Source organism: Haliaeetus leucocephalus, unplaced genomic scaffold (genome assembly GCF_000737465.1).
Source record: "Haliaeetus leucocephalus isolate CR32 unplaced genomic scaffold, Haliaeetus_leucocephalus-4.0 Scaffold149, whole genome shotgun sequence".
Lineage (NCBI taxonomy): Eukaryota > Metazoa > Chordata > Aves > Accipitriformes > Accipitridae > Haliaeetus > Haliaeetus leucocephalus.
The window spans coordinates 618,816-643,147 of record NW_010972585.1 but is presented as its reverse complement, the minus strand read 5'-3'; the positions used below and the strand labels follow the sequence as shown (position 1 = coordinate 643,147).

General features: G+C 39.2%; 1 protein-coding gene across 2 annotated transcripts in view; it reads left to right on the top strand.

Annotated features, from left to right (window-relative positions):
• Positions 1-21,508, top strand: part of CDK19 (cyclin-dependent kinase 19) — a 127,603-nt gene extending 106,095 nt beyond the window's left edge. Inside the window, exons 7-13 of one of the 2 annotated variants that reach the window (XR_773999.1) lie at positions 3,399-3,542; positions 3,797-3,866; positions 5,082-5,154; positions 7,524-7,621; positions 9,144-9,239; positions 13,249-13,515; positions 17,234-21,508. Coding sequence is in view for 1 of the 2 variants with exons in the window: in XM_010561652.1 (XP_010559954.1) it covers positions 3,399-3,542; positions 3,797-3,866; positions 5,082-5,154; positions 7,524-7,621; positions 9,161-9,239; positions 13,249-13,515; positions 17,234-17,365 (863 nt within the window). In the remaining variant the exon portion in view is untranslated. The remainder of the gene's footprint in view (positions 1-3,398; positions 3,543-3,796; positions 3,867-5,081; positions 5,155-7,523; positions 7,622-9,143; positions 9,240-13,248; positions 13,516-17,233) is intronic. The other variant, XM_010561652.1, reaches the window with a different exon arrangement.
• Positions 21,509-24,332: the final 2,824 nt, after the last annotated feature.

The window sequence follows — 24,332 nt, the reverse complement described above, 5'->3', positions numbered from 1 at the left end:
GTTCAGCGTAAACTTGGGGAAAGTGGGGAGTCTGGAAGTCTTGGAGGGCAAAGTAAAAAAAAAAATAACCAACCAACCAAACAACAAAAAAACCCTAAAAAAACAAACAACAACAAAAAACCCAAACAGTAAAACCCTTTTACCACAGATCATTTCTGAAACCTAATGATAGTAGAAGAAAATGTAGGAAACAGAACTATCCTTATAGGAATGTTTGTATTACTCTGGTATATTTATTAGGATCCTCCTGGCACATCAGATAGGAAAACATTTAGTATCCAATGCAACCTTGTAGGATCTGTGTGGCCCAGTTTTCAGTGGTTCTGGTACATAACAAGTTAAAAAAGATATTGTCTGTAGTTTGCCTCTTATTTTTGAGGGTTGCTTTTAAACAGAAATTTTATTTATTATGTAATTGTTATACAGTACTATAAGTTCCTCTTGTGCTAGAGGCAGATGTGCACTTGATTAATAATGCACTGTAGTTGAAAAATACTGCTTATGTGTTTTAAGCTTTGCCCCTGTAAATGCCTGTTTCTGAAGGATAGTACTTCTTATTTGGAATAGTTTTGGAATAGATGTAATAATCATTAATCTTTTTTAGGGACCACAAACTGAAAACATATGAAGTGGCACTGGATAGGGAAATTGCTAATTGTTGACACATTTTTCCATAGTTAGAGCTGAAGTTAGTATTTGGTTGACTACTATGAACAATGTAGGAGATAAATACTGATTAGGACTGCTTGTATTGATGAAGCTTTTAAACTTGCCAGAATTTAATGAGCCATTCCTGCCAGAAAAATGCCACACATGGTAAATAATTACTGTAAATTATGAATGTTTTTTAAAAAAAAAAAAGGCAGGGGGGGACTAGCCAAACTTGGCAGAAAATCATTAACTGTGAGAATGGTTTCAATATGTGCCAAGGATGTGCTCGAGATCAGGTTACATGTAAGTTAGATTCACGAAGAGAAGACCCTGACCTGCTTGAGCTGCATGGCTATAAGACCTCTTCCAGCTGTTTAATCTTCACTTACTGAAGTTAAAGCTTCAGGTTTTGTGTCCTAAGTATTTTGGGTTACTTACTCTTCAGCTTCAAAGAACTAATATTATCTGGCGAGAGACCTAAAGGGTTGAACCCCAGCACTATGAACTACTAGAGACTATAATGACTGCTCAGAGCTAGAAGTATTCTCATGCTTGACTTGTCCAGTAATGCCATCCCGTAGAAAATACAACACCAGCTTGGGATTTACCAGTGTTTATTCAGATGTAACTTCCAGTTGGTACAATGACTATCTTTCTGAATTCTGAAAGGGTTTAAAATGTGCTTTCTGTATGAATCACAGGGTCAGGAAGTGGGAATGTGTTGCCGCAGTGGTTCTGCTCTCACACATTTCAGCTGATGAAGGAGGAACAGAGTTTTGAAGTTTGTTGTGTCACATCAAGGAGATTTCCCGATTCAGCTTTGCTGTCAATAAGAATACTAGATTTTTTTTCTTTAAAAGGAAAAGGTCCATATGGATAGAGCAGTGTTGAATAGAATAATAAGCAGTGGCCCAGCCTCTTCCTCACTATGTGATGGACAGTGAGCACTGCAGAAAGCTGTGAAAACCAAGAGGGCTGCAACTCCTTTGGCCTCTAGATAAACCGTCTCCAAAAGGATTTGCTATCTAGTATGAAAAGGAGTGAATAGATGCTGCTAAATGAAGATGCTATTCTTCAAATAGTAAGTAATTTCTATTCTGGAGTAGGTAATTTATGCCTACTACCCATGCAGGAATTGTGATTAATATGCTGCATTAGCTGCTTGAGCAGATAAAATCTCAAGAGCTAAAGATCTTGTTTTCATGCAGATGAGGCTAATGAGAAAATCAAAGGAAGATAAAACCATGAGAAAGTGATGTAATGCACAGAACAAGTTAAACCCTGTTGAAACTAAAGCCTGAATAAAATGTTATCAGAATTTCCTGTAAAGAAAGTAGGGGGAAAGGCTTATAAATTGGGACACCCCAAGCTCCACACCTGTAGCATGACAGAAATGGAACGGACCTGTTTTGACAAAAAGAATGTGATGGCTCTTGTTTCATTCCCTACATAGAGAGAGTAGTGCTTTTTTTCTTTCTTCAGGAGACGATGTGTGTCTCGGGCAGCATGGGCCAAACACCATCACTGGCAGCAGGTGGGGTTTTGAGTCAGATTAGTTGCAACAAACAAGAGACTTCTCTTGCTGTTCTCTTTAGTCTGAATCTAATAAACCAAACTCCAGTTAGGTGATTTTTTATCTCTTAGACCTATAAATTAAGGGTAAATTGTTTTCTATATTTATGCTACTAAGTTCGATAAAATCCAAAAGGCTTCCCAGGGTTATCTAGTTTAACCTCAGCTACTAAGCCAGTCTCCACACTCTTGTATTCAGCAATCTATGCTCATTGTTCATCTGATCTCAACATCTTTTTCCAGAGTCATCTCCCAGACACATATTTTTCAAGGTAGCAAATCCATTTCTTTTCTGCTAGTAACCTTCTTGCTGACAAATTCACACTTTCATTTTAAGATGCATAATAAAGCATTTGGGTCATACAGAACACTAAGATGGGTGATGATAGTAATAACTAGAACGAATACATGTAATCTAGAAATTTCTTCTCCTGTAAATGAAACTAATGTTCTTGTCCACAATAGATTTAATCTTGAAAAGCATATTAATGAGAAATTTATGAAATAGAGATTGTTATTTTCTTTCATTAAAACAACAGTATATCATGCTGTCGTTTTCATACACGAGATGTAGATGACACAGTTCCAGTATTGTTCCAATGGGAGTCAGTTGTCAAGCAGGATTTTATTTTTTTTAATTAATGTTTGGTAATCACTCTTCTACTCGATTAAAATTAGGATCTAGTTTCTCCATTTTAACTAGCTTGCACTATTTAGCTAAACATACGAGTCATTAGTCTTTTCCTTCTTAGTATTTATTTGGTTATCAATTATCTGTTTGGAATTGTTCTGAAATATGTGATAGAATTTTTTTGTCAATGTATCTTTATGGGCGATTTATGGTTTGGTTTTGATGGTCAGCTGAAGCCATTTAAGCTATGTCATCGGCAAATATTGTGTAGGTTTCTGCGAATACGTTAAGTGCTGGACTGCCAGTGTACAACTTGAAACAGAATTTGGAGACTCTAATTCCGATTGAAAAAACCTGTATCTCCAGATTTTACCCTTTTTTATGTATTATATTAATGCATTATTTTTAAAGTACTGTATGTAATTATACTGTGAGGCATTTTATCCTACTGTGGTTATACAGCTTGTTGAGAAATCGTGCAGAAACAAAAACCAGAGTGATGAAGTACAGTAAATTTGCATGAATTATTCTCTTTCTTTCCTAGATATTTGGGCAATTGGTTGCATATTTGCTGAACTATTGACTTCGGAACCTATATTTCACTGTCGCCAGGAGGACATCAAAACAAGTAACCCTTTTCATCATGATCAGCTAGATCGCATTTTCAGTGTAATGGGATTCCCTGCAGGTAATTTATTTTCATTAAAGTGTCAGATCTACTGCTACTGAGTTGATTTTTTTCCTAAAGGAAATGACTAGTTGATTGTATAGGTACAAAGAAGCTGTCAGTTTGATGGATTTGGAAATGCTGACAATTATGGAACAATAGCACTGTCCAACAAGCAGAAAGTCAAACAACTGCTTTAGTTATTTCTTCTTGTATATTACTTAACCTACACTTTCAGAATTGTAAATGCTTCTCCTTTTTCCCCCCCACCAAAGATAAAGATTGGGAAGACATAAGGAAGATGCCAGAATATCCAACTCTTCAGAAAGATTTTAGGAGAACAACGTAAGTGATGGTAACGCAACAACAGTTCAGTGAATGTATCAGGCAGAAATTGGCTTCTATCCTCTGACTTTTTGGGGAGGGGATTTTGGTGTGTTTGGGTTCTAATGCTATGACAGCTGTCCTGTTTGAATTAGCGTTTTTGCTTGAATGGTGTTCTCTTCCTTAGCTGCCTGGTAAAAGCATCAACTAAGTGGCCTCCTCATTTCTCTGGAAGGGGTCATCATAACTGCCATTTAATCTATGGCAAGCACAGACAAATGAGCTTGCTTAAACCACTTGTATTAGCTGTTCAAGATAACTTCATTCATTTTGTGTGAGAAAGAATAGAGAAGCACCTCCCTGGTCCTTTTGACCAGCAGATATGTGGAGACAGTAAAGTAGTGACAGAAAGACAGAAAATTTTTATGGAAGGTAATGCGTTCAATAGGTTGTAATGCAAAGCCTATCTAAGATCTGAGAATTTTTCACTTCTAGTGTTTTCTGGTCCTTTGGCTGAATTAGTCAAGTGGTGGTGATAGGTCAGAGTGTGTAAGGAGCAACACAGACTCTGTTGTAAGGCAGAGGACATGGATTCAGGAGTTTTGGATTCTGTTTCCAGCTCTGGCCTGGATTCATTATGCTGGCTTTAGACAAGATACTAAGCTTATCTGTGCACGAAGCGTCTTTCTTTTGAACATGGCTATAGATAACCTCTGGATCTGTAGATTAAAGGCAAGGCACAGGTCATCCATATTTGGGGCATTTTTGAGCTTGGGAACTATAAGGACTGTATGGCTTGCTGCAGGTTGGGGTCAGGGAGACAGAATGGTAAACTAACTGCTCTGCCAAATTGCAACTGGAAGCAAGTTAATAGCTCAGCTGTTGTGCTGTTATAAACTGCTGTATGCTTTCTGTGGCAGAGTTGCTTTAGAAAACTAGAGTATAAACTTCAAGTTGAGTTTCTCTGTCATATGTCCATGTCAACAGCTTACCTATACACTGTAAAAGTTGCATGTTCTGTGGAAATATCTGTACACAGTTGATGCTACTCCTGTTAGTGAAAAGCACACTTTGTGTGCCACTGCTAGATAAATATCTGACATGTTTTCTTATAGCAGTTCTTTTTACAGTTTACCTTTTAAGGGCTGGTAAATGTTTTTGTGATCACTTGGTACAGTTCCATGTTCTTAATGCTGTATTATTTCAGAAATGTCTTTCTTTAACTGTATTTTTCAGATATGCCAATAGTAGCCTCATAAAATACATGGAGAAACACAAAGTCAAGCCTGACAGCAAAGTTTTTCTTTTGGTAGGTACAACTTGAAAATTACTGTGATGATAGGAGTGAAATGCATTTTTAATGGCAATATCCATGTCTGTTCTTCTGTCTCATTCTAATGAAGACCGACGTTAAAGCTATTTATCACTAACTGGCCATTTTTGAGATGTGTTTTCTTCATATACATTCATGCTGAGGGTGTGCTTAAACTGCTGAAGGTCTTATCTAATTATGATCTGCAAGACACTTGTATACCCAGCCTTACCCTTAGGTCTGCTTTGCAAATATGATAGTGAGTGTTATATATCCCTTGATTCCGTGTTGTTTCAGAGAGCCGAAGAGCTCCCAAGAGCTCAAGAGTTTTGTGAAGAAAGGGAAGGGGAAAGGAGAAATTTAATTATTTCTTGTAGTATTTTTTTTCTGTTTTCTTCCATCTGATAATAGTCTACTTCTGTTCTGTGGGTGATTCCAAACAATAACCCTAAACATGTATTTGCTGGTTACCTAGTGGAGTCATTCATTGTAGGTGAATACAGGGTTGCTCTGTCTAATACAGCATCATTTCTGGATGTCTCTGTGATGACTTAGTGCTGTCTAAATTTAGGAATGAAGTTCAAAGTGACTTTGCTAGTGCTGTGAAGAGGGGTCTCAGTAATGAGGCTGTTAGTGCAGCTTGAGTTCTAGTGGTCTGTTTTCATCACTAGTTATACATTCGGCATAGCAGTCCTCTCTAGGTCCTGGCAAAGATTGCTCTTTCACTTGTTAGTAGCTGCTGGATGATGACACAAATAGCTGTGGAAGCAGAATAGGTTGGTCCCAAGTGGGTGGAAGGGAAGCATTCACATAAGAAGTGTGAGACTTCAAGAAAAAATAATTAAAATTTCTTAAACTCAACTTACTGGGTACACATTGGAATCATCTGGAGGATCTGAATACCAAAACTCTTGTCTATATTTATTGTATCATGCAAGGTCACTGTGTAGAGAGCCAACAGCACATTAGAAGTTGAATTTTTTAAGATACACAGGAAACATAGGGTTAAGGGTTATCTGACCACATAAACCACAGTAAATAAGTGTGCCTTACAAACTCTCCAGGTGTGAGAAATGCAGGACCGTATTGAGGTGTATTTCTGGACAAGCATCAGGAATCAGTTCAGGAGCTGGTTGCAAATGAATTGATAGGTGGACGGACAGCCCAAATGGCGCTTTGTTGTGCTGTCAGTCTGTTGAGGTCCATGGCCCATAAAGTACGGGAATAAGGAGAGGTGGGAAGAAAGTGGCAAAAGTACAGAGAATTTTTTAAGACCTCATCTACAAAGTAGGGTTAACTACAGCTCTTGAGAAAGGAAATAACAGGGAATCATCTTTGTTGAAGAGGAGTGCTTTTACTGAGGCTGTTTACTGTACCATATATATAGAATATAGAATTGTATATCACATTTTTTTATTTATTGGAACAAAAAGCCCCAAACAGGCATGCCAAAATCACATTCTTTTGCTGAATATCCAGGAATTTTTGTTGGTGGCCTGGAAGATAGAGTTTGAGCTAAGATGCCCTTTGCAGAAGGAATTTTATTTTCACTGTTAACTTGAATTAAGAGAGTATTGTGAGAGAGCAGGATACTGTATGATGTCATTTGAACATCCAAATTTCCTACTGTGAGTTTATCAGAATGTGATAAATAAGTAACTATTTAAAATGATATGTTATCCCTATAATTTCCGGTTTATAATACTAATATATTGTAATCCTCATTTATAGCCTGCTGCAGTCAATAGCATTCTAGCTAATAATTTTAATATTGCTTTCCTCCTAGCAAGGAAGAAAGGTTACTAGGCAGGGTCTGCTCCTCCTCTTTCTCATTTCAATACCAATTAGAGTGGGACTGGGAGCTGTGTGAGTGGCAGAGTGCTCTGACTCTGGGATATCACCAGTACGAGAAATGAAGATTTATTGTTTCCATCCCTAAAGTGATATGGAGAGTCCTGGTCACGTTCAGCCTCTTCTGACACTTTTTTCCTGTCGTATCAGCAGTACAGAACAGTATAAAAGCTATACATGTGCCACAACAAAACACCATTATTTAGAAATGGTGCTTTATGAACCTGTAATAGCTGAATTTAGTGTTGCTTTAGCACAGTGGTTCAGCCTTAGCAATTAATATGGCCTGATACACTTAACTGTATTTCTTACATGAGAAGTACTTCACAGCCATAGTGCTTTGACAGATGTGCATTCTAGTTCTTGGGAATTTCACTGAACAAGGAATGCTAACTTAGGCTTGTCTGGACAAGCCACAAATAATTTAACAATCCACAATCCAAGACATACAAGTCACAGTTTGAAAAATGATAGTTTGATAAGCTTTTTGCTATTTTTAATGTTATGCTTTGCAGCTTCAGAAGCTTCTTACTATGGACCCTACAAAGAGAATTACCTCAGAGCAGGCTTTGCAGGACCCCTACTTTCAAGAGGATCCTCTGCCTACATCAGAGTACGTATTCCCTCTTCTGTGCTCCTCAGGGGTGTCTTCTTTCTGCTAAACGCTAATCCCTGAAATGAGACGACAGCTGAAAAATTCACAGATATCCACCTATATCCACAAGAAGTAGTAACTCAATAGAAACTATTAGTGCAGTAGTGAAGTGTCTGTATCTGCTGGTGCCAAAACTGAGTGGTCATGGACAATATCCCGGTACCAGACTAGTGTTGTAATTCTGAACATACTACCAAAGCTAGTGTGACAATACTATTGCAGTATTTAGAGAATTAATCTGTGCCCTGTTCTGTTCTGCCTTACACAGCCTCACAGAGCCCTGTTCTCCACTGCCTGGTTTCATTGTGCCTCTCCCTAGGACTAGGACAATTCTCTGACCTACAGCCCCTTCCCATGCCCTCTTGCACAGGGTAACAGTATGAGGAGAATAAAAGTGAAGAGATCGATCACTGCCTAAAATCCCTCAGGTCCCTTGTTCAGAAGGCTTGAGAGTATAGGTTTTATATCTCTATATATTTTATTGTCAGGAAAAATTCAAATGGTATATTCCATTCCTACTGGCAGACTTTCCTCTTCCAGTTTCTCTTCCCAATTTTTTTTTTTTTTCATGGTGGTTCATAGCATTATGATCTGTAGGAGCTGGATGCAGGGAGAATTCTACCTTTGCTTTCACTGCTTCTTCAGCTAGCAGGCAACACTAAAAGGAGAGAACAGCCACTGGAGTGCAAAAGGACTCTAATTGAAACTAGTTGTTTTTTTTTTTTCTTTTTCTGTTTGGATAAGACAGACACTACATAGCAGCTAGATTAGGAACTGCTTACACACTTTAAAAAATCATGTCACGTTGATTGTATTTTGAATGCTGGCACAGCAATCTAAAATTGATACTGGTCAAGATCTACCAGTAATTTTCTATTTAGTGTTTACCTGATACTATCCTATGCAGAGCTATAGCTCCCCATGGATTACAGAATAACATTATGCTAAAGTCTCTGCCATAAACGTTAAGGAATATTCCAAATCCCATTAAGCAGCTGAATTTAAAAGATATCTTTTTTTCTCTAGACAAGACCTGAGAAGCTAATTGAAAGTAACTCTGCAGTTGTGATTGGCAAATACATTTAAGCCCACTGTAAGCCAAGGTGGGCTGATAAGACATTAATACTCTTTGGATCAGGCCCTTTATTTGGTAAGCCATGCATGTTCCAATTAGGTGTTGTGGAACCTCTGACACTGGGTTTGTTCATTTGTTCATCTGGATCAACAAGTGGTCATTCTGGCATTCAGGCGTGCTCAACCATGCCATGATTTCTAAATGATGGCCTCATGCCAACAGCAGAGAGATTTGACATTGTGATCAACACCTAGCTGCTGGTATCTGCTGCTATCGTGGGTGCTCACAGTGCCAGTCACTTATGGAAACAGGACTCATGAAATACAAGAAATTAAATTGTGTTATATTCACTTGTTTTTAATATAGCATTAAGTAAATGTATGTTATATGTACATATTTGTGGAGTGTTTACTGTGTTTCAGTGTATTTGCTGGCTGTCAGATTCCATATCCTAAAAGAGAATTCCTCAATGAAGATGAACCTGAAGAGAAAGGGGATAAGGTATAATAAACTCTTTTTTTTTATTATTATTTTCTATTTTTTTAAGTATGCAATAAGAAAGAGTCATGGTGCTACCAAATGAAAACTAATGAAACATGAAGAGTTAACCAAAAATGTGTTTTCCAGGCAAGGCTCTCTTAAAACTGCTTCCCAGACAGATTAAAAGTGTCAGATGACTTTGGGGTGTCTCAGGTGGTATCACCAGCACGGTTTGCCCTGACCTGTGGGGAAAGAGCTGGATGGGTTGTTCTGTCAGCAGTAGCCTACTTTCAGCTGCCGTCATTCCAAGAGGACCTTGCTACCTCCTCCTGCATCGCATGATGAAAATACATTGTGATCACATGAGAAGAATGGCATTTCCATTGTATGACTGGCATACATCCAGCCCTTTGAAAGTAGATGGCTGTTGGGGTCTCAAATAAATAGTGGCAGCCTGCTTCTGGCACTACATCAGAACATTTAATCCATCTGCACACAGTTTCCTGCTCATGTTTTGAGGGCCCTCAGGCAAAGGAGTAATAAGGAGCGGGAACTGTTTTGGTAGCGACAATCTGCTCCGAGTACTCTCTTTCCTATAGCCCCATAGACACGGGCAAGAATTTGTTTGCGTGCATAGTAAGTTTTGGTGTGTTTGCAACATAATCTGACCCGCTTTGTGTGTATAGCTCAGCTGTGCTACGTGACAGCAGTGATTGTCCCATCATGCTGTGAAGGCTGGACAATGGTGCAATAGTGTATGAAACATCTTGTAATTTTCACTTAAAAGTGTGCAGTGAGACAGCAACAGTAATGTATAGCTAGCAAAACGTGAAGAAAACAGCCTTGAACTGTAATTATGTGAGGACTACATGAGAAGGACTATTAATCTTTTGGAGAAACGATTTGACTACATGCATCTTCTGTTTTCAGATTTTCTGCATAGCATGAGAAACTAGCAGAGTTTGAAAGTATGCCTATCAATACATTTCAGACAGCAAATTTTGTTTTCAGAACAGATATTGTAGATTCTTCTGTACTGAGAACAAGTAGTAACATCCTGGATTTTTGTGTCCAGGCAGTTTTTTCAAAAAGATGAAACAGGCACCTAAGCAAAAACACAGTGGAAGTCATGATACTGATTTGACTGTAATTTGGTTACTAGCTTTGCTTCAACTCTCACAACTTCAAAACCAAGAACAAACCTTATGAATTAAAATTACTCTGGCTTTTGTTATGTCAGTGTATTTAAAAGTAAATATCTGTCTATTTCCTGGGAGTGTTGCGGGGGAGACAATGGCATATTTATATTCAAAAGAGCCATTGTATAAATGGTCTTTGGGATTGTTGGGGACAGTCACGTATTTATGCACGCTTCAAATTAAACTTTTTTCAGACGATTTAGGTAATATAAGTCACACATTAGTCATTGAATGTGTTCCCACAGTGTAGAAAATGTGAAGGTAAAAGATATTCTGAAAGCTGGATCTGTGCCATGTTTTGTTTCTTTATGATGTTGTTGCAAATGAAAGGATTTTTTTTTTTTCCATTGTGTTAGTTTCTGGTTTGTTTTTAAAACCATAAATATCTGTATAGTCCTTTGGAAACCTAGAGGATTTCTCTGTTTATTTGGAACTCGCATCTGAATTGAATAACCTTTAACATAAGCATCCATTCTTCAAAATGGTTAATAGTTAGTCAGCAAAGCTAGAATGAGTGTTTATAAAACAAAGTGAGAAGTTTCTTCTCTCATTCAAATTCTGTTAGGCAAGTTTCTGCTGGGTTCACTCCTAGGTAGGACTGGAATTTCCTTTTGCTAATTTGTGCCTGAGAGGTGACACTTGGTAATATGTTGCTAACTGTAGACCTTTTACAAGTTTATTCGTTTAGGAGCCACCATGAACTAGACTGACCTGAGGACAATGTTTTTGCTGGTGTAAGCTGGTTTTGTGCACTAAGGTGGTGCAGCTAGACCCCAGCCGGAGTCTGATGGAGTGGACCTCAGTCTCTACCCAGGCAGCAGCAGTAGTAGCTGCACAGAAGAGCAAGCTCAGACTAATGAGTTGAATTTTGTGCTAATATCCAAAGTGTGAAACATGGGGCCTACAACAAACTGTTGTCTTTAATTGTGAGAGTTCCTGCAATATTTATTTATATATAACAAAATTGCTGTTTTTCAGCTCTCACAGTAGCAACCACCTTACTTGCATCCAAATGCCACTATGAAAACACAGATTTTGGAATTCTAGCACAAATACCACCTTAATTATTGGTGTTTGTTTGTATAAGTGAAGCACAAACCATTATGGAAAAGATAAATTGCTTTTTAACAATTCTTTTTTTTTTTTTTTTTTTTTTTTTTTCAAGCTAGCTTGATTAACTTTTAAAGTTATTGAAGTTTTAATCTCCTGGGAAACAGAATCTGTCTGAGATGGGATTTGAGGACTACAAGCAGGAGGATGCATTATTGGTTTTGCTAAATGTGAAATGGAAATGCAAGCCACCTCTAAGTCCTTGAAGACACAAGGCTTCTTTGCAATCTTAAATGAATACATCATTGCAAATTTCATCTGAATGTATCTTGGGAGACCATTGTGATGAATGGCATAGATACAGATCTTTTATGTCACTTATCTGAGGTAACTGAATGCCTTTTGGTGATTGGGGGCATCAAGAATTTTCTGCTAGTGGCAACTGGTTGTCATGATTTCTGAGAAACTGTTTAAGTGAGGTTTTTATAAAAGGCTGCCATACTAAAGCTTTGATAATTATATAAGCAAAAAAAAAGACTGTCCTGAGATGTTCCATACAGCATACTGGGGGGAAGGGTACTAAGGCTTTTTAATTCAAGCCATGACAATTGTAGGTTTTTTCCATGATGAACAAGTGACGTATCTACCGAAATTGCTTTTCTTTGTAATTCTCTTAGGTGCTTTAGTGCTCTGATGGAGGAGCCATCCCCAGTGCTGGAAAGCAGACAAATCGGTGGTCGGTCTTTCCTTGTAACTGTCTAACCATGGAGGGCAGAGTTGCACTCTGCTGGTTTTCTAACCTTCCCTCCAGTTCCCTGATACTCTTTTTAGTCTGTAGCCCTCTGAAGCCAGAAGAGTACAATGTCTTTTGCTCGTGTTCCCCTTCTTAACTTTTTTTTCTCCCTTTCGTGACACTTTTTCTCTTTGTCTCTCTTGCTGCTAGGTCCCAGAGTCATCTTAATTGTCTGGCTTCTCTTCCTTTGCTAGTCTTCTCCTTCCCTTGCCAGATTCTTCCTTCAGCTGTTTCCTCCTGTTTTGTTTTCAACTATTTGTGTCTGGTCAATTTTCACTTTTCTGCTGTTTCAGTAAGATTTTCTGACACTATACCTAGCACACCATGCTGGACTATATTCCCAGTATACTACTCTTTACAGGGTACTTAAAAGCACAGGAGAGCAAAACAGTAATGGAACCTGTTTCTGGTTCTGCCGCAGAATTTCATCGCAACCTGGAAGACATTATATCATCTCTCTGGTCTCAATTTGCTTACCTTTCTGGCAGTAATGCTGCCAACGTCCTTCGGGTTATTGTAACGTGTCATTTGTGAAAGTTTGAAAAGTGGTTTTGATTCTGAGTGAACAGGGCTGTTGAAGCACTTAAAGTAATTTACTGTGGTTCACCACGTCTGCCACAGAGCACTAGGGAAATTTTGGGAGTTTTGATTCGGTTCATTAGGCGATTACTGCTTTATAAATGGTTCCTTCCATCCTCCCCTCTGAGCGCCTGGCTAGCTGTAGGAGGCACTAGACTGTCCTTCCAGTTTTAGTCTAGCTTGCTCTGTTAAAAAACCAAAACGACCACAAATGGGATACCCCCACAAAGCGTGCAGGAGTGTACCGAGGACGCGTTTCTCCCAACACGCAGCCTGGCTGCGTTTTCCCATCGAGCAGGCGGGCCTGCCGCCACCTCCGCAGGCAACGCTGACGCCGGGGTTGGCAACTCCGAAAAGCTCGCAAACCAGTTCAGGGCAAGTGACCGCGTCGTGTCGCTTCTTCCCCTAGAATCAACAGCAGCAGAATCAACATCAGCAGCAAACAGCACCTCAGCAGCAGCCGCAGGCAGCGCCGCAGCAGCCGCAGCCGCAGCAGCAGAACAGCACCCAGACCAACGGGACGGCCGGGGGTGCTGGCGCGGGAGGAGGGGGCACGGGCGCAGGGCTCCAGCACAGCCAGGACTCCAGCCTCAACCAGGTGCCTCCGAACAAGAAACCACGCATAGGGCCTTCAGGCGCTAACTCAGGCGGGCCTGTCATGCCTTCAGATTATCAGGTACCACTTCAATTTTTGCTGCTTCTGATCCTGTAGGGCCAAAATGTTGTTTTTCCCCTTCCCCGCTGCAAGAACAAGTCGTGTTTTAATGAATTTCTCATGGAACCTGAGCAGGCATGCTACGATGTATTGGATAAAAATGTGGGTTTGAAGGTTTAAAGTAAAAAGGGTTTGTTCTCTGGTTAGTAATTTTCAACAGAATACCAGTACGAGTCCTATCTGCTGCACCCTGTAAAGTGTTGAGGACTAGTCCACTCCAGGAAAGCACTTACATATATGCTTAACTTTATGCTTGAGAGTAATCTTACTGAAGCCAGTGGATCTATATCATGCATGTAAATGCTGCATTAGATCGAGTTCAGGATACTCGGCTCTTGGCAATATTAAATCCTGTGTGATAAGCAGTCTGAGAAGGTCCTGAGAAGCAGGAGCAAAGTTACAACCAGGTTCTCTCATTTGATTCCTGCTTCATTTTGCCTCATATCATCGCATGTGTGGAGCGGTTCTGTAGTTTATTCTAGTATCTTGCTAAGTCTACTTCTAATGTTAAAGAAAAAAATGCGTGTTAGCACAGGAATGATGTTTTGGTCATTGGCATGATTCATGCTGAAGTAGGGCACAAAGACACGCGTTGTTTCTAATGTGACCAAAGTTGAACAGATCTCATGTTTTCCAGTATAGTAGCATTCATAAGTAAAAGCAGTATCACTGAATTATTTTTGGATTTGCATACTTGTCTGCTTATTAGAATTATATTTTCCACTGAAAAAGTGACTTACACTGAATGTAGAAAACATTGAACTAACCAGGATCTTCAATACTTGTGACTTTATACTTGCTGGGACAGTAATGAGTTGAAAGCAGAATAAGAAAAAGGTAGGTATTAAAGGTAGATTTTAAAAGATGTTAGGGATTCTGTCTGCTACTAGCCTTCGAGAGGATACCACCTTGGAGAATGGTCTTTTCAGGCTGCTTTAAAATAAGTAGCTTTTAAAAAACCCAGCACTGAAGTTGCCTTGACTTAGCCCTCCAGGCCTTCTCCACAGACAATTGATTTCTCAGTGCCAGACATTTTTCTCCCATTTCTGTTTTACTCTTTTAATTACAAATTATCATGAAGGCATTGAGGGCAATTTAAGGGTAAAGACAACTAGGTTTCTTTTTTGAAAAGTTCCAGACAGGCTTGAGGTCTGGACAGATCACTATAGCTGTATGACTACACAGTATTTATGGCTGGCCTGTTTTGGTCTGTATTTTGAGGACTGGTGTGCTGCATTTGATGATATCCGTTATAGAATCCTTACACAGCTCTCTGAATTGTTGGCAAACTTCCCCCTTACAAGTTGCTAGCAGTCTAAATATAAGTTTTTTTCAGATAGTTAGATTTATTTTTTTTTACCTCCTACGACTCTTTCCTTCTAAACTTTAAAAGCACAGACATCAAAATGGTGATCTGTATGTTTCCTTTACGTCACTCGCTAAATTGTATGGTCTGATTATCCATTTTTACACTTGCGTTTGGCTATCTGCCCTTAAATTCTAGCTGACTGTCTTCTGTTCTGGAAAGGAATGTCTGCAATTTGTCCAAGTCTGACTTCGTTAAAAACAAATTCTCTTCTGTGAAACAAAAATAAGCATGAACAAGTCAATGCATTCTTGTAGTCTTATGGCATTAATTTTACTCCATTATATCTTATTCAGAAGTAGGAAGAAGATTCCCTTTGCTTTTGAGTTTTGTTGAGCTTGTGATCTAAAGTGTCTGTTGAAATTTTTTTTGTAAGTTCACCAACCTCCATATATGTTACTTCCACAAATGACAGTGCAAATTCCTTGTTGAATTTTCCTGAGCATTCCTTATGTCACCTTGGGTGTTTTGCTCAGCATGGTGAGCTGATGCTTTTCATCCAGAATGAGTTCCTATAAAGTCATAGCATTTATCACAATTCTTTTTCTTTTCTGCTTAGAAGTTGCAAAAACTTTCAGAATTTTGAGACAAATTCCAGGTTTCAGACGCTCTCTTAACAATCTCACCATGCAGGCCAAGTATAATCTGGTTATTAACAGCATACGTGCCGCTGGGAGACGTCCATTCCAAAGCCAGTGTGCTGAGCTGTTATCTCCCAAACTGACCCTTACAAACAAGTAAAGTTAGTCTGTACAACTATTAGTTACATGGATATTATATTAAGATACAGAGGTCTGCAAGATTGTACTGTTATGTTTCTCTGTTTATCCTCACTGTGCTTCGTCTTGAAAGCAGCCTTCATATTCCTACATTAGAGAGAACACAGAAAAAGTAATGTGATAAATTTAGGGTTTAATATGTTTTACAATTTGTGTAAAATTAAAGGTATAAAGCTATGTACAGAAACAAAGGGCAGAAGTGGTTTATGCTGCCTTTAGGTTCCCGCTCTCCATCATCCAGCTGAAAAGTTGTCGGGAGACTTTCACAGCTCTCCTGGTTGGGATCCCATGGTTCGATGAGACCGCTGACTGGCGTATTGCCTTCACTGAGCCGATTCTTGGTCTGTGGAGGATGTGGTGTTCTCACAGACCCACTGTCTCCATGGGATTTCCATTCAGAACTCAAACTTCTCCAGAGGCTTTCTGTAACTCATAAGCCTGATATTTAATCAGAATGTAGGTTCTTAACACTTTCCCAGATGATTGCTGTTGGCCACAGTCTTGCTGATGACCCTTGGGCATAACCAAGTAGAACCATCAACTAGGGAGTGAACAGAACTCTATTGAATGGCTGCCTAACCCTGTACTTAACTTGGCTGGAAGCAAACTGTTTGCTGACTGCAGATAGTTTAGGGGTTTGTTTTTGTAGGCTCTCCTTTCTTGTGGATTGGGGTGGGGTTTACCTTGCTAGAGAGTCTCCTATGCATTAAGCAGTACTTTTCACGCAAAGTGATTTTGCAGCTTGCAGTTTTTTGCAGCTTTACATTATTGCAGCTCATTATTAATTCTGGGCAGGGAATGGATATGGTAATAAAAGGGCAAATTCAGCAGGCTGGAGGTTACAAATGATCCATGAATTTGGCTTGCTGAGATTGGGGTCCGCTGAGCTAACATCCCAAACAGTGGAAGGGAAAAAAAAAACATTCAGGAAAATGAACGTTAGCTTATTGCACATACACATGCCTATCTTTAAGCAGTTGTCCTTGCTTCCAGTAGCTAAGGCAGCAGGTTGAAAGAGCCTAAAATTTCATTATTTTACCCTACTGGACATTTTTTCATTTAGAAAAATTGATTAACGGTTAGGCCATGGTTGTCTTTTTTCCCAGGAACAGAATAAATTGTTTCTCTGTAACATTTAGTAATACCTATCTCAGAAAGGGTGTTTGTGACCTTAGCAGTTTGGTTTTGCATTAATAGCACTTACAAGAATGATAGACATGATTTTAAGAAACGGCTGAATTTTGAAATGGAGTCTGCTCTCATGTCTTGTGTAGTTTTCCTTCAAAAAACGGGTGTGTACATGCTGTACTTTTAGGTGTCTGCCAGTGACCTTGTGTATTTTGTGTGCTGTGTTAAGGCTGATTGCAGGTCAGATTGATTACTTCTTTTATGGGACCTTAAACAGTAACACTGTTTAGTCAGCTTCTCCAACAGTCACATTTTAATGAGCTTCGGAGAGGTTAAAAGTTTCCTGAGCTGCATAGTCCTAACAGGCTGGTTTTCATTCCCCTGATCCCGCTCTCTTTTCCTGCAGCACTCCAGCTCACGCCTGAGTTACCAAAGCAACATTCAGGGATCTTCTCAGTCCCAGAGTACAATGGGCTATTCCACGTCGTCTCAGCAGAGCTCCCAGTATCACCAATCTCACCAGTCTCACAGGTACTGAGAGGGCTAACAGGCTGTACTCAGAAAGGAACGGACTAAAAGCCAGAAGACTCCAGCAATATGAAGTTCATAACGATGAGAAGAACCAAAAATACAAACTATGATGCAGAATTAAAATTCACAATGACAAAAGGAAAACTTCACTCACTGAAGACTTCCCGCCCCCCGTCCCTTTATTGCCATAAAGGAGATTCTCGTGAAGTTTTCCTTCCTCTCTCCCCTTGCATGTGCTCCATTGTGGTTACTCTAATGAACCCTTCTGATCTGAACCCAGCACTTAACTTCTTTAACCTTTGGAATTTTGAAGGATTCCTGGTGCACCTTCCTTATGCTGTAGTGATTGCCATAAATCTGTCTTTTCAATCTCTTTGATGGGATTTTAAAGTTTTAAAATCTTGAACTCCCAGGCTTTCAAGCTTGTATATAGTTAGTTTTATACTAGGCAAGCCAGTTTAGCTATACAGGTATATTGCACCTTTTTAAAGCACTATGTTATTTTCACAGGATATTACTGTTTTGCTCATGGATGTCAAGAACAGCAAAATTTTACTGTTCCAGAGTATTTTACTATTCTGTTTTTATTAGTCTAGTTTTCAGGCGAGGTCTTAAAAATAAAAAATTTAAAAAAGAAATAAAATTTAAAAAAGGAAAAAGGAAAAAAGAAAAAAAAACCACCCAAGTCTCTGCAGCGACAAATATGCTTCATGCTACTGGACTGAACGCCAAACAGAAGATTGCTGATATTTCTTAACTCATTCACATTGAATTCTTGAAATCACAGTGATCATGCTCTGACTAGTTTTAAATTAAGCGTTATTTTAAATGAAACCAGGACAGTCACATAAAAAGGAGATGCTTCAGGATCTGTTGGAACAGAAGAATGGAATGTCTTCCCAGGCTGGACACCAAAATAGTCAGGAAAATGTACTTACTGCCCTCAAGTCTCAGTAGGAATGTGGATGGCGGGCTTGTTTTTCTGTTAAGCAGCTGATTAATGTATGTGAGAGTTCTATAAATTTAGCTTTCTTTCACATTCCTGAGTCAGTTTTCTGAATATAAAGGTGACAGAAATACTAAGACTTGCAAAAACGAATGCATTTAATCATTTTGTGTTAGAATTAATACTTAAGAGAAATTATTGTGCAGTTTGAAAAGCATGTTGAAAATTGTTCGTTTTTCATGTTTATAATGCATATTCTGTGTCCCTCACATTGCTGTGATTAACCCAGATTAGTTACACCAGATGCGCTTGATTGCACTGAAATGTTTCTTTTTCCCTAGAGCAAACATGTTTTGATTGTGCCTAAGGACTGTAAGTGGATGGGTAGCTGGCAGAAAATCCCCAGTAAATAAGCAAGAGTTCAGAAGCATAATCAGAGGATTATTGTCCAACTTCTGCAACCACAGTTATTTGGAGAGACACAACATATAATTTGGGACAGCTTCATTTTTCCTTCAGCCTTCAGAAATAAGGCTGGCTCTTGTTGCAGAAAACCTTGAGAAATGCATTTAGAAAGCTACTAGCAATGTAACATCAGCAAGCTTCTACAACTGGTGTCCAGAGGAGAGGTGAAGTGAGAAGAGTTTATATGTAAACGCTTAATGTTACAGGCTTTTTTTACTGCAGTGTGTTCTCTTCTGTCCTGCATCCGTACAAAAAAAATTGTATATACCCGTACACATTCACACTGAAGTTGTGATCAGACCTAGCAAGATGAGTAATCTGTTTGCTCTGAGGAGAATGCTTTTCATCACAGCTAGACACATACATGTTCCTACTGGATTTGATCTCCCAATCACCTTTAGTGCCCTCTTCCTCCTCAAACCTGTGTTGTTTTCATACCTTTTGTAAGCAGTTGGCTTGCTTTGGCTGTACCTACCATCATGTGGTTTTTGACAACACCCAGCTTCTCTGAAAAAGCAACTAAAACCTGCTTTTGTCATCAAATGGGTAAGAAGGTGGTGAAAATTAAATGAAGCAATTTGAAGGAAGAAATTATTTCTGAAGAAAAATAATCTCCCAAAGGTTACTTTCAATGTGTAACCCTTGAAATGCTACATATTACACATACCCTGGTAGCCTGTTTGAAAGAACAGATTTTAATTGTTCCTTTATTTTATTTCAATGAGTCTGGGGTTACATTCTTTCCATAAGTGGAACGTCTCACCTCTTACTGATGTTAGGATGAGGTACCTTTGAGCTAACGGATATTTGGCCAATGCCGTAAAGTAACATTTATTTTACATTTTTGTGACTTCAATGTCACGTTTCTGGAAATTAACCTTTGGCAGAGTAATTTTTGTCCCCTCCTGTTCTTTTCACCCTTCTGTTCTCTCAAAATCCTTTTGTCTTTTCCATTATAGTTATCTGACATTTCTTCTCCCTACTATGACCTGCAAGCTGATCATCGAAATTCATATAATGTCAGGAGGTGGCAGGGAGATGTATTGCCATACGGTTAATTAAGGTGGGCTCTTGTGCCAATAAGGCAAAATCATGGTGTAGATTAATCTGTATGTAGAGTGTGAAACTTCACAGCAACGTGAGGTGCTTTAATTGAGTGAGCTTACAGCTTCTAGGGCGACTACCACGACCTCTTTCTAAGCTGAACTGGCATTTCTGCCTTGGTTAGGTCTGATAGATGACGGCACGCCGCTCGTATCTAGCGTTTGTGCGCACACGCGAAGCCGAGCTGACTTCCTCCATTGCCTTCAAACGTACAACTGGGAGGAGAGCAAATAAAAGCAGAAGCCTTTGCTGTGAAACGTAGGCTGTGCGCACTCTTCTAGTTCCTTCCTGGTGGTGAAATAATTTGCCTTTTCTTGGGAGCTTGACGCGCGTTGCGCGGGTTGGGCGGCAGTCATGGTGGAAGATGCCTTGCTTTCCAGGGGTCATCCCGTGAGGGAAAAACGCTCCGCTTTCGGAAGTGAATCGTGCAGTGTGTCCTGGGAAGCCAGGACCATGTCATTTTTATGTTATTTTTTTTACCCGTGCAGTTTCGTTAGTACTCATAGCTCTGTCTCTGCCCGTAACCTTTACGCCCTCACCAAAGTGTTTCACGCCGGCAGAGCCGTCTTCTCCATCCTGGTCGCCCGGTGGGAGAGCGGGCCGCTAAGTACAGCTTTTCCCACCGTAGCGCAGAGGAAACAAACGCGTGGGGAACGAATGGGATGAGCAGCCTGGTCCGCATTGGTGAAGTTTATGTAGCACAAACTGCACAATGAAGGAAAAAATATAGGGAAAGCTGCGAGTCCTGCACTGTATCTGTGACACTGTATCTGGGGAGGGGGAGGGAAGAGCATTTGTAGCGGGAGGGGTGGCGGGAAGCTAGAAGTGTTCAAATGTGTATAATATTTTATATAAACATAATAAGCTTAGTTCCCCTTCATAATCTTCAGGAATGGTACTTTAACACCATTAAGCAAAGAATTGTTTTAGGATTAAATAAATGTATTGTACATAAGGCCATACGTAATCTTCTAAAAATGTCGCCAGACAGGAGCGATGTGTATTACTATATGAAAAAAAAAAGTCCTTAATGCACTGTTATCTCCTAAATATTTAGTAGTAAATTAATACTATTTAATTTTTTTAAAAATTTGTCTTGTGTAGACACTAAAAAGTATTACACAAAATCTGGACAGAACATGTCCTTTTTAACAGCAATTTAAAGAACTTTTTATATATGTAAGGTAGTAACTTTTCAAATTGTTCTAGTTGTATTTTCCCATGTTTACTATTTGTGGAAGTGTGCCTGTCTCTATTCAGTTATTTTTTTCTAATAATTTCGTGCACGCATCTTTCATTTTTGTAGTTTTCATTAGAAATTATTGTGTATGCGCCTCATGCTGCCACAAAACTTTGCCGCTCTAGATCTGTGGTGGCCACATTCGGCAGTGCCCATGCCAGTGGGCTAGCAAAACCACAAAGCAAAATACTTGTTTCTCATTCTAGAGCTGAGAGTTTACTGCTTTTAAGTTGTCCTGATGTCACTCTTGAAATGACTGTTAAAACTAAACTATGAGTTCATTGCATTTATTTTATATTCTTGGTTGTAATGAAATGGAATTGACTTTGCTTCAGTGTGAATTTTTTTAATAAAATAATATACATTTGTAATAATAATAAAAAGTTCAAATCAAATAAGCGTGCTGAAAAGTTTTTGTAAACATTGGCTTTGGGCTACCAAGAGGAAAAATATAGCCCACAAAATTGCAGTTGTAATTATATTCAGGATGTTTATGATATCATACACCACACAAAACAAAGCTTGCAAAACCTCAGAGTTGAAATTACAGCTTTTAAAATGCCCACAAGGATATTCATGGGTACGTGTCTATCAAAATAGAATGAAGCCTTATGGAAAACAGAATCGATGGAGTGGTTCTCTTAGGTTTTGCCCTCTGCTTAAAGTATTCTGGCATGCCACGCCGATGCCACTTGTTGAGATTCATTATTTCTTGTGTGACAATCCTATAGACATGTCCTCTGAGAAAAAGCTGGTTTACTGCATTGTAAAGCTAAATGCCCTCTAACTTTTTCCTCCTGCTGGATCTTGGAGGATTTCAAGTGTTTCAGGTGACAACATGGAAAGCACGAGCTAGAGCATATTGGTGGGTTTTCAAAGTGGGGTTTTGTGTGCTTTGCGAGTCTGTGTTTCTGCTCCATCTAACCATTGTTTCACAGATGGGCACTTCTTCCAAAAATCCCACCTGTCTTCTCCATAACAGTTGCATGGGTAAGAATGGTTGGGATTTACTTGCACTACCAATCGCGTTAACAGGCTTTGGTTTCTGATGTGCCTTTTGCACAAGGGTGAGAATAGAAGTAGCCTTTTGCCAAAAAGCTTGGTCTGCATCTCTGACACCTCATGGATAAAGAGCTGTTGCTTCAGCCTCAACATGACTGAGCATCCCCAGCTCTGTATCCCTCATAGTTTCCTTTCTGCTTCTGCTGTCCTGTTTGTTGGTCAGATTGTGCTTAGTCAGCAGCTTTGACTTGGATGTCCTTCTTAAAACCTCCTGTGTTGGCTCTGTCCCAGTCTTTGTTCTTCTACAGCATCTCTCTCTGTTTTTCCTGCCTGGTCATGCAATTTACAGTCTAATCCAGCTTCATCATACTGATGTGAATTGTGGTGTCATCTCTTTTTCTGTCCTTGACAGCTAGACAACTTACATTTCACAGCCATTCAGAAAGTTGCAGAGTAGGTTGTTTGTTAGTTTCTTGTTTTGACTTGTTGCTTCCTGCGTTAACTGCCCTGGCTCTGCCATCTCTGTTGCATGAGGTCTAAAGCTGCTCTCTTCACTTGCACATCACTGCCAAAGCCTGCTGTTACCCCATCCCTCTTACTCAAATCAAGAAGTTATCTAAGCTATCTCCTCGTCTGATTGTCCCACCAGGTCAACCTCTACACACCCCACCCCCACATTTTAGATTTCCAAATAAGCATTTTTATGCTCTGTTTCCAATTGCCTATTGCTCCCGAAGACCTGTTGCATAGATTTCTGAAAAATTCCCTCCTGGGTGTCTTCTGCATCCCTCATTAAAACCCTTTGGCTTTGATGTCTACACAAGTTCAGTATTTTAAGCTACTGGTGTGCTATGAGTTGTACCTATTGCATTAATGAAAACTGTCCCAGTGTTTCTTTACACCCTCCAGTCTATCTGTATCCATCTGTCACCTTCCTGTACACCCGTTGTAAGCTCCCAGAGACAGGAATGCTTGTTTTGTCCTCATACAGTAGCTTCATGACTGGCACTTGCCTGCACTCTCTAATACAAATAATAATCACTGTCATATAACGGTTTTTTACTACTGGACAAGATGCAGTAGTAGTATAAGGAGTAATGCCCACGTGCTGTTTGAACACAAAAACCATCATATTGGTGCCAAGTATCAATTTGATCTGGCTAAACATGGAACTTAGCAAGCATTGTTCCAATAGCCAGTAAAGGTTAACGATGGTTTACCTGTAATGTTTTTTTAGCAGGTAGGTATTGCTCTTCCAAGACAACTTCATGCCCTTGTTTAAGATCCCAGAAAAGCCAGAAGCTTTATTTTGGTGTTTTTATAGTAATGTAAAAAAATATTATTGCATGATTACTACAACGATTTTTTTCATTTGCAAGAAATATTTATTAGAACAATAATTGTTGGAGGTAGATTAAAACCACCAACGAGGTTATGAAAGATGTGTGTACAGTCATAGCTGAGCTGCTGAAATGGCTGTGGGAACACCACTGTTGTTAGGTAACAGATATCCAAGATAATCCAGAGTAGGTGTTTAAAGAAATAATGATTATTATTATGTGAAGTCTGAAAGTAATGCCAACCTACCTAATAATTTGTATATAGTGTGCTTGCCTTGAAATACTGCTACAGGATCAGTTTTTCCAGCTTTGTGTACCAGCGTACTGGTAAGTGTATTGTATGGACTGTAACAGGCCATTTCTGTGATTTATTTTGTAGTGTGTTCTTCGAAGTATCTTGAAGAGGTCAGAGAGAACTTGAGAGTATGTAACTTTTACATGTACATTGCATACATTGAGCACATGGCTGAATGAAATATTCAGCAATACCCTCTTTTAGCTAAAATGTCTTTTGATGATGTTCGGTAAGAAATTATGTGAAATCTCCAACTGGTGTTTGAAGTCATTGCAGAAAGGATACCTTTGCCCCAGTCCATTGTCAGAATGGAGTTTTACTTTGCTTACACTAGCAGTAAATGTTGTAAATAAATTAGTGAAGGAGAATCTGCATTATTTTTTAAATATGACTTTTTAAAATAAGGAACAAAAAAAATCAGGTATTTGTTACTGAGTCTTAGATGTGACATGGTAGCCAGCAGTAATGCATTTTATGTAATCTCCATCCCACAAGACTAATCATGTGTCTTAAGTAATAAAAAATCCAATATGTGGAGCACTGAAGAAAGGAATTCTTCACACCTATCATCAGTAGACAAAG